Source organism: Styela clava, chromosome 5 (genome assembly GCF_964204865.1).
Source record: "Styela clava chromosome 5, kaStyClav1.hap1.2, whole genome shotgun sequence".
Lineage (NCBI taxonomy): Eukaryota > Metazoa > Chordata > Ascidiacea > Stolidobranchia > Styelidae > Styela > Styela clava.
Window position 1 is genome coordinate 21,847,830 of NC_135254.1, and position 11,777 is coordinate 21,859,606.

Genomic DNA, 11,777 nt, shown 5'->3' on the forward strand with positions numbered 1-11,777 from the left:
CTATGGCATTGAAAACAATATTAAATTCCAAATTGCGAGGCTCAAATCTGTCAAACTTAAGCTTTGGTCAAAGGGTATTAAATTGCTACGCTTAAACTTTAATCGTGACAACAATAAAAGTTAAAACCATATCATTTAGTCTCTAACATTTTGTTTACTGTTTAATTGCTTTATGGATATTTAATAGTTCAAGATGGTGAGAATTAGGCAGATTCAGTAAACAAGAACAAAACCAACCCTTAAGTTTGACAGCTAAATAAATATAAGCAAATTCAGCCAGTAGGATGACCTAAACATGCCATTTTTATTTCGCCAGAGCAGATACTTTATGACTAGTTTTAATGCCTATATGCTTTTAATAATAGCTCTATTTATACTTGAAACTCCTACTATATCTTTGTATGTATATAGTCAAATATTATATTCACAATATCACAAGTCACCATGAAACCACATCAATAACAAAACCTTTGTCCCAAAGTAAATAACCATGACCGCCTCAGAAACATTGAATTTTATGGGCAATATCGACACAAGAAAAGGGTATATGTGTACAAAGTTGTAAATAATGTCGTAAAATTTTATAACACCCACAAGGTAAAGACAAAGTTGGCTGAAGTTGGCTGAATAAAGAGACTCATCATTTCGCCACTGTATACATCAAAGAGGTAATCCAGGAAAATGTTGATTCTAGCATGCTATATATTTAAATCAATTCCACTACCATGTAAAAACAATGATTTTTGCAATTTTGTGATGGTATTCTCGCCGGTGAATTTTTTTCAACACTCTTCATTAACATCAAGTCGTGATCTGATATATAAGACTAAAAATTTCATAAATTATGTCCTAAACTTATTTAGAAACAAAAGTACAATCATTGTTTATTTGTGCAAAATCGGCTATCATGAACCACTGAGTATTATTAGTCCTATCTTATGAGTACAGATAGCACCATAATTGTGGCCAAAAGAAACAAATAGAATCTCATATTATATTATATTCAATAACATATCATTAATGATAAAATCTATATACGGCATACACTATTTCTGAAATACATACATTGGCTGTTCTACTGGCAAACTATTCGATGCCATACGCCCCGGTTGTGGCACTTGGTGTTAAAATCATAATCTTACTACTAAGGGATGTGATAGAAGATTCAGTTGCGGCCTCTGATGACAATTCTCAAAATAGTTGTTCATATTTTTAATGAAAATGCACTTCTATTCAAATCTAGACACATATGCTATATATATATATATATATATATATATATATATATATATATAGATATACATAAATTTCGGAAATATATCCATGGTGTGGTTATCGTCGGTAGTCATGAATATCGGCAATTAAGCACGACTTCCAAGGCCTGGGGGCTGAGGCCATACGAATACGTGACACTTTTAACAATGTTCATAGAGACCGAAAGACTGATTTTTTTATTTCAATTAAATTTTTTCATGATATTTATGGCCTATGCGTTACGAACTTCGTGACGTTCATATCAACTCTGTCTCACTAAAACATACCGGGAATATACGTTAGTTTTAACATAAATATAACACAATAGTGCGATGTCACATTATTCCATGTCAAGTGAAATTGGAACTAGGAAACATTTTCGATTGCTGGTAATATGAATTGAATTGCCATTCAACCTTCAGGTCGTTGGTAAATACAAGTCAATTTTGCATAAAATGTGAATCACAATAAGCTACGGACTATCATGCGATTTGCCGTACCGCAGACTGGGTCATTAGCTTACATTATAACACAAGATGAAGAGGTTTATTAATATTACTATTTAAATTTCAATATACACGGAAAGATCGAGTAACTAACTACCAGTTTCAATACCCATGATGCTTTGATAACATACCAGACAGTTATGCACTGCTTCAACGACTTTAAACGAGGCTTAGTACAAGGCTTCTTCCAAACAGAACTTCCATGGCCACAAACATAGTTTAGCTAGTTGCAATATGCCAATCAGCTATTTTGTTCATGAGTTGTAACGTAAAAAATAGTTTGAACTTATAAACGCTTACGAAGGTGATAAGATACAACAAGTTTTAATGAATACCTCCAACCTTCAACAAAATCGAAAATTTGTATACGTAACGGTAGAGCAATGCGAGTTCACGTTCGTTAACAATTGCTGATCGAAATCGATTGAGAGAAAGTCCCTAGCTGTCCATCTTTAAACACTGATTTGAAAGGGGTTGGTATGGTAGTTCGAATAGCAACACTATTGACGTAGTCAATATATAAGCGCCTATTAAATGCCCATATTAACGGCGTGGTACATATGGTTGGAACCGAGCTGTTGAAGTTAATTTAGTTAATTTATGTTTGATCACTGTAATTTGAAACATATTCCTCATTCAAATTAAGAAATATTCAATTGGTAATACTTACAATAATCTATACGTTTCCTGTTCTCCCGCTCGTGACTTGGCGGCGGAGCAAATGTGCTTCCTAATAACGTCGTTGATTTTCCACCTATAAGTGTTTTCGCTGTTCGCACACTTGTAATGCCAATTTTTTTGAACGATAGGAAGCTGACAATCACCGCGATAACTGGGCATTGGTAGGGTGACGTATTCAACAATCTTCACACCCTAAGCTTCTTTTTACACTGCAAAAAAAGAGTGAATTTTACTAAGAATACATAATTAAAAGCGCAATTTAAGAACGTAGAAGAGTTACTGCAGATAATTTCAAACATGTACATTTGTTACCAGTTTTGATGTCTGATTTTACCACCTCATCAAAAGTACATTTGGAAAATAAATTTAGGTTATATTTCAATGATGCATTGTGTTAAAATTGCATCGAAAGTTTGTAACTGGCTCAGGTTTTTAATGGTTGCACATTGTGATAATGTGGCTTCAGTCTTATACATCAAACCACCGGTTTATTTTTAACGCTCTGTTGCCCCCCGGGTAAATTGAGGGTTGTCTACAACAGGGATAAATAAGCATAACATACCGTGCGCTTGAATACGTACAGGAAATAAACGTCTTAAACCGAATACCACGACGTCGAATATATCGTTTGACGTAATATAAGTTACTATGAACTTAACATTGATATAAAAAGTTTTCTAAATATTATCTATTCATAAGTAGTCATTTTAGAAAATTTTATCAAAACTAAATAAACGAAGGTCTCTCTCCCCAATATTAATCGTCGGTTGCAAGATAGGTTATTTCGATACACACCTGTTAAAGTAAATACCAGTTACTTCAGTATGAATACAAACAATATATAGTTTGTCTTGTTTGTCGCCAATTGGAAGGCCGGTGATGATAGAGAATTTCCGCCGATGTAGAATGTCGAATTTTGGAAAGAATAAAGCATTACTCCGCCGCCAACGAGGAAACCAATCCCAGGTGTGTCGTTGCCGATGTATTGTGTCACTCTCGCGACGTTGTCGACGTAAACGTTTCAACCGCTACATCCACTTGTCGTATAATCCTTCAATTACAGTCCTTCGAGGAGGCGAAGTTTCAGCTCGCCAATAAAACACAAAAACTTCTGATTACGATTAAAAGTGGGCTCTTCAGAATTTTTCACTAGTAAACTCTGTTAAACCATGCCTTCACGCGGACAACAGGAAGTCCACTGAACTGATGACAACCTAAAACAACAGCCCTGAGCCGTCTTCAAACAAGGTTGTGTGGTCGATTGGAATAGTTTGTACTCGGGTGCAACTTGACAGCACCAAACGCCGAACTGTGCAGTACTCCCGTTTCCTTGACTAATGAGCTGTAACTGCTACAGGCACCCATACAATTTGGGACTTCACCTATATATTATACCAAAAGAAGCACCCTGTCAAAGGAAAAAATAATAAACTAAACTTAAAAAAAAACATCAGATATAACATACTAATCAAAAAGTCGGCAGGCACTAAAATAAGGTGTTTTTTCAGACATCAAAAACAGGTGCAGAGTTAATATGTCCACTCCTTCACGACAATATAAAAATAATCTGTATCTGAAATGTACGTCATAAACTGTTTTATAATATATCTAGATCGTCACTAATTCATTTATTGTAACAATCTATGTAATAACAACTTATGTAACTCCAACTGATTTAGGCTATATCAAACATTTTGTCGTCAATTCGTTCCATCTTTACTTCTGAAATCCAAATGCGTGGTCATATCAATCAGCATACTACGCTCAATTTTCCTGCGCTCGAATCGGTGCTTTCACCACACACGGTTCGACGCGTCTGAGATGCCGGCACGTGCCGGTGCCCATGGGCGCGAGGAAAAAAGAAAGTTAATTAAATTAAAATCTATCGTATGGGAAGCAAGTATCAAATACATTGTTGGTAAATTGCGCTCTTTGCTTAAAAACGAATATCCAAATAACATTGTGATATATTTGTCTTTGACAAGCGTGAATTGATACCAGATCAGGATCTGATCGATTATTGTTATTCATCTTCACACTTGGAAACGAGAAAACTGCGTCCCGCGGCGTCAAATAAATATTTGCCCACGTACCGAATTTCAAATGTTGAAGTTGGCAAATTTCGGTCAAATGCAGTTTAAGCGACAAATTCCACACTATCGCTGCATTTAGCGAGTAATTAAATTACCATTGGTCGGGTGGTTGAATTCACATTACTGGAAGTACGGCGATTCAAACTTAATTTTCGCTAAAGAAAAATGGTCACTCATATTTAAAAATGAGTGTACGTGTTATTTCAAAAATGTCTTATGATATTTTAAACCAGTAACGTAATATTTTAATACTTTGCGATGTAATATTTGTCAGTAATTTAGCCGTGACCCCAATATATTTCTAGATCATTCAACATACTGGATATTGGAAATTTTGATTAAAAGTAGAAAGAAAATGATTTGGCTTTCCATCTCGCTGATAGAATATCGTCTGGCCGCTGTTGACGATACTATGAGTATAATTTGTCGCTTTCCACCCGAACAAATAACCGAGTCAAGTGTTGAAATATGACACATCTACGTCAACTCTGTAGAGTAATTGGCATCTTCAGAGAAACCGACAATGTAAACGAGCATCAGACGACAATCTGCCTTGCACGCGTGATGTACAAATTACAATGCACTCGAGACCAAGCCTTTCCCGATTTGTGCACTTAACCTCTGATAACCTATTTCTTATATATAGTGTGAGGTTATCATAAATCGTTTTATATCAACAGTAATCTCCGACAATATTTTAAAACATTGAAGACAAAGTCTGCTGCCATACTGAAAAACAAGCAAAAACTCAATTTCGCTATTTTAAACTGATTGAAAACAAAGCCTAAATAGAGCAAGGATACAGCCGTATTCTATCTCGCGTTCGATAGAAAATCGTTTTAAATTGATTTGGGGTATCAAACACTCGACGGTAATTTTTGGACAATTTGTTCCGGCGTCCATTATAGTACAGCGTTCTAAATCGGTATGATCTCTAATATTAAATGGGTCACAATAAATTTTTTTCGGCATGATTGAAAAAATTTGGAAATTGTTATTAAAACATATAATGTTAGTATCAAAGCTTTGATTGAAACATGCTTCATCAAACTAGTATACCTATATATATTGGTTTTAACAAGCATCATCGAAGCAAAATAACAACCAAGGTGTTCAAAACCTGATTTTCTTTTAATCTTAGGCCCAAACCACAACAAAAAACCTGATTCGACTTACAGCTTACTCACATAACAGCACCAAGAATGTAAATATTTCCAGGTTATCGATTAGGCTGAGAAAACTGGATGTTTCACTTTGCAGTGAAAAACATTGTGTTTCTGTATTCGGGTTCTTTTCTTTTTCTAACTGCAAATTTAAATTCCAATTTTACGAGGCCGATTAGTCAAAAGTTACAGATCTTACATGTTATAAACAGGAAGGGCCCGATCAATCATTAAGCAAAATAAGCACGAGTTCAGGGCACCAAGGAAAGGTGGCACCAAATGAATTTCCATAGACGAATTTTCAATAGTGCGTCAGTGAAATGATTCGAGTTGCATGGCCTAAGGATTGAGACATCAATATTTACCGGTTGAAATAAAAATTTGTTTATTTTTTTTTTTCAATTATCATCTTCAATCTTCCTATTAAGGCATGAGAACTATTTCCAAGAAATAGTATGTAAATTAATCATAACTTGGCCTTCGATCAGTAATGAATACTGAAACTTGCTTATTTGATTTTAGATAACATGGGACACTAGATTCATTTTTTTTTTCAAATGTTTGCGGAATTTCTCTCAATAATACCGAATTTAGAAATTTATCTACATAAAATATCATTTCGATTATCCGACTTATCGATTCCATTCAACGATGCATTTCTATAAAAATTGAAAACAAACTTTTAGCTTCATTCGATTATTTTTCAATATGTAGAGATACTGTACACGGATATCTAAATAGATGTTTATAAATGTATTAACAATAAAGTGGCAAAGAGATTTTACTGATTTGTGATAATACATTGTAAATATTTGCACTACAAATCGTAGATGCACGTAGATATTGCAAACGCATAAAGGAAATAATAAAAGTTGACGTTCTACAGAGTAGCGAAATTCTATAATTTCAATCTATATTTCTCTCTCTGTTATTGACCGAAATAGACAAACTTATCATTGATTTAATGACTAAGTTACAACATTGGACTTACGTATTCAAATTATTGTCTGACACTATGAATAGTTCTCCATTTAAAATTATATTAGCTAGAAAATATATATCAATAGAAGTAAAACATTAGATAATTGGCTGGATTTTTATTTGAAAAAAAATTTTGAAAGGCTTCTGTTAGCACCCATTGTTTAATCAACGCACCAGAGAGAGATTGAGATTTATCCTGTGGTATAGCGATTGTAAAGACCAAACCTTTAAAAGACGAGAAGTGGCAACTACAACTGTAAGTCATTTACTTACCGATTATGGAAGAATAAATTCAACAAATCAAACTCAAACTAGAGATAAGGGCAACCAATAGAATGAGTGAAAGCACTATATATTCATATTTGGCATAACAACAAACTTTTGATGCATTTGCCCACACCGACTCTGTTAAGTGATGTTGGTAAACCTCGTTGCTTTTAAGAGTTATAGATAATGCTGCGTATAAAATACCTAAAGCGTTGTGGATGACCCTCAAGTTGAAGATTGAATGTTTCAAATGAGTGCAAATTGTTTATATATTTTCAAAAACATCAACCTCAGCCGCAAAGTAACTAACGCGAGTACAAGACCGCAGACAGTTATATCAATATTTGTTAATTACCATCTACGTCAGAATGAACTGAATATTTAGGCTCCAATTCTCGTAATTATAGGAAATTATCAAACATTCGAAATAAAAGATACCATGTCTGAGAAATGAAATCTTTCAGTATTAGCTTATTTTTTTAATTAACATATTCGCTGTCGCGTGTGTGGTGGATGGGCAACATTCCAAATGTTTTTTATAATTTCTCATCTCGCATTACTGGATAATAATTAAGCCTCGTGTAAACATAAACCGCTGTAATGGGCATATGAGTCGATACAATGTTTATGGGCAAACCTCTGTAACTCGCCGCAGTCCATATAGACTCAAGTCTAATCTAAATCCTTAGCAAACACCCATGCGAATCGGTTGGATTTTGACAGGCGGCAAAAGATGAATGTTTGTACATGTTTCTGGTCAATTCGGTATAGCGCTAATGGGTCAAAGACTTATTTTAGTTAGTTGTTGTTTTATAACAAATTAGTGACGATCCTCATGTATATTTGGCAAAACATTTAAAGAGTGAGAAAGCTGCGGTAGAACTTGAACATAGATTGTGCGTTGCATAATTCGGTTTCAGAGTAACAAAATCACCAACAGTCATGATCCAACAAACTTTATAAAGGTTCTAGTTTGTAGTCGGAAAGGCATCGAAGTTGTAGTAAAACAATACCAGTCATCACAATTATTATCGTAAAATGCGTGTTAATTGACATTATTTTGTATATTGCGTACTAATTTTTCAGTAGTTTTAAATCTCGCAGGAATACTGGTAGCAACCTTAGGTACTAAGGCTTGTATATAAATTCATTGAAACAAACGAATATTTAGTTTTTGTTTGTTCCCGCCGTAGGAAACATGCGTCACGTTTACGATTATATAGGAAATCAAGACGCCCAAGTTAGTGCGCTGGGTAATGGATTAGATCCTTTGAAGGAAGTTATGTGTATTGAAAAATGGGTAAATCGGCCGGCGGGCTACGATGATGGTTTTTGCGGTTGGAGGGAAATTAAGAGTAATATATTTTTTTCGTCTAGACCCGGTAACTACGCATATTCGGTGTTGAAAATTTTACAGTATCTACTCTTTAACTAGAATTTTGTCGTATTCCTGATTTCAACTAGCTCTTTTCAATCGTAAATGTTTATTCGTCAGGCACAAGGTCAAGTCAATGCCATCGCGCAGATGTATGATCGGTTCAAAATAAGGGTAATTTTACCGCCATATTTTTACAGTGATACCTCGCATACTTGTACCGGCTCAATACCGATAAGCCTTGATGCCCCACTTATTGTGTAAGCTCTGCGTCTGCGATGCATTTTCAAAGCTTTGCAAGAATTTCGTAGTCCCAAGAGTCAAATAGGAAGCTTCAAACACTGATAGGACACTAAGTTATCATGTCAGCAATAAACCTAGAGCTTGCAGTAATGTAGTTTGTAATAGTGAACATAAGACTTTCACATGGGACCCTTGACACCATATGAAATTTTTTATTTTATTCCAGAGTCAATTCTAATGCGTGAGACGTCAATTCTAGTGCTTGAAAATTCAAAGCATGTCCTCACACCGTTTTCGCTGTGAAGTGTAAGTTCAAACCACAAGCAAACTAATGAAATAATGAAGCTTTCAATGAAACATGTTCATAAAAATTCACTCAAATTGATGGTAAAAGTTATGGTATTTTACCGTCAAAACTAATTCAATCTTCCATCCGAATATAGATATGTATATATATGTATTCTCAATATATTTTTCATGTTTCTCAAAATTAATTTCTTTTTCGATTTGCCAAGCTTAAACTTCATTACAGTCAAACAACTCACCATGTCGCGCTTATCAAAAACATTTTGTGTCTAGATTCAACCACGTCCGCTTGAATGTCAAATGTGGGACCCGCCCTTTTTATGCACTTTCTACATCCTCGACGCACTCTTATATCCTTTGAAGGGTTTCAATAACTTGTGCAAATTTATTCACCAGTCATCTTCACATCCATTTAAATCTTTCGTTCATAAAACAAATATCACAGCATTCAAACACAAGGGCTATCGGTGAAACATCGATATTGCCAACTTTTTTTGTATTTCTGTGTACGTGATAAAAGTCATTATAAACCCAGTATTAAAACCAGTGTGCAGTGTGATACCTATTTAATTTTTACTTTAATGACATTTAAGTATGAGTTTAAATTTAGAGTTGAGGATAATAGCAGTTCGTACTGCTCTTTGGCACATGAGCGTTAAGCATCACCAAATAAAAGTGTTATAACAGAAAGATTTTAGACTAAATTAACCGCATGTTCAGGGAACGGGAATATACTGTCCGTTCTCGTGAATCAACTTAATATACCTTTAAATCGTTTCTGCTCTTAACATATTTCAATTCGAGTGTCATGTTATACATTATTGTTTGTTTTAGAAATAAAAAATCCATCTTGAAAATGAAGATCGTCAAGTCGCGAAACAATTTGTAATACAACATGATACTGTACACCTCAACGACATGATTCGATCAGTTTCAAGCCTTTGTACATATTTGTCAATGTATATTAAAATGAAGTAAATTAAAAAGACGATACTGAAACTATATTGCATTCAATGTCGGCGAGAACACGATAAAAATTATATTTAGAAATCGTTTCAACGGAGTAATACAAAGTGCGATTACAGTGGCATAATACGCATCATCTGTGATTGAAAGATTACCAATATGCTGACATTATTTGCGCAATGAATCCCCTTTGTGAACGTCTTGAGTCTAGCCAAACGAGACCATGGAACATTGTCAATGTAAATATTGTATCAGTTTTGTTGTTCTTATAAACCATGAATCAGTGGAGGGAAACCGATGTCTAACTTATGTTACTGAACAAATTGACTTTGTTACAAAACAATGCTAATGGTCTTATTCTTATTATATCCTGAACTATTTTTAGAATAAGAAATTTGTTCGCGACGTCGTAACATGTATGCTTGCTTATCCATGCGCAAAATTATACGCCCTGACCTAAACCACATGTTTGCATGCGACCTCTCATTTATTGATATTTCACTTGTAATTTGCCTTTTAATAACCTTCGCCTAGACCTGCCTTTTTCTTTGCTTTTATATCTAATTCACGACCTCATGTATCTTGCGACCCACTCTCCGTCTTTAATGGTAAATACAGCGCAAGGTGTATGATGTTACATTGATATTCTCGAATGCTGTAGCATATCTTGAATATTCTCTTCTTTGAAAAACAGAGGAAAGTAAAAATTTAAAAGCGAGGTAATCTCATAGGGTTTTTATTGGGAACAAACGATGAAATAGAGCTAAACTTGTTTAATGCCGCACAGTATTATACATAAAAATACTGAAAAATTCTTTCCAACTGCTCCAACAAATATCATCATATCCTCTCTACACTTATCATTCCCAATGGGGTGTGACGGTATAGTTTGCACTCGGGGTGGGCGTGGGACATCGACCATGCAACGACTCATCGAAGGAATGTTTGCTTACTAAAAATTGGAAAAGTATGCCAAACATGGAAGATTACTTTAACAGTTTGCAGGAATCACTTAAGCCATTGATATTTAAAAGTATATCCCACGAAAGAAATATTAACTACTATCATGCCAATTTTAGTACATTTTTATCAGTATACAACAAGATATTTGATAAATTTCTAGATAGTCACAAGTATTTGTACTAGAACGCGCTATTATTCTAGATTTGAAATAATTATGTGGATTTTAGCGTATGGTACTCAATTTATTTTTGATCAAAGTAATACTTCAGATATATCACTAAATTTCATACATATCATTCATAAAGTAGTAAGAGTAGTAAGTTTCAACAAAAATAAAAATTCGACTGTGTATGTCACATATTGTCGCCACGTATTTTATCAGGCACGAGGCAAATTTTCACGAATAATCAAAAATATACAGTTATGAGCATCGGTAGGATATGTATTTTAAAGAAACTAATTGATAATGGATCTCGCGCACTTGCGACATGAATGTCAAAATACAAGTTCAACTGATGACATCACCTGAGTAAAACGTAAAATGAGTCCTTTGCCATATGTTACATGCAATACACGTGAATAATTAATTTCCTTTTCACATAATTCTAGCAAGATTCCCACACAGATGTTCTGTTTCCACAAAAGTGGGCTGTCGAAACACCTACGTGTGTAATGACCGCCAGCTCGCTTTGGCGACGTAAATGTGTGCCTGAATAATGTTACAGATAAAGGTTTTTGTAACCAGTGTGATTAGAAATTGAAAAAAAAAATAGTCTTTGAGATTTGTCTGAATTTTCTTATATATACATTTTTGTTGGAATACTTTCAGTAACTTCAGTTCAGCAAAACATGGAAGGAACTAAAATACATAAAAATTGAATTTTACGAATGTTAAATACCGCTGCACCATTTCGGCATTTACCACCTTCAATTCGCCTATATTATCAGCATTATCCCCTATTACGATACCTCACTAAAT

The 11,777-nt window shown here is 34.4% G+C and overlaps 1 protein-coding gene across 2 annotated transcripts in view; it reads right to left on the minus strand.

Annotated features, from left to right (window-relative positions):
• LOC120344485 (uncharacterized) overlaps positions 1–3,845 on the minus strand; it is a 54,013-nt gene extending 50,168 nt beyond the window's left edge. For both annotated transcript variants that reach the window (XM_078112599.1, XM_039413725.2), the window contains exons 1-2: positions 3,237–3,845; positions 2,431–2,650 (exon numbers count right to left, since the gene is read on the minus strand). In XM_078112599.1, coding sequence (XP_077968725.1) covers positions 2,431–2,600 — 170 coding nt within the window. In that variant the 5' untranslated portion in view covers positions 2,601–2,650; positions 3,237–3,845. The remainder of the gene's footprint in view (positions 1–2,430; positions 2,651–3,236) is intronic.
• Between the last annotated feature and the right edge of the window lie 7,932 nt (positions 3,846–11,777).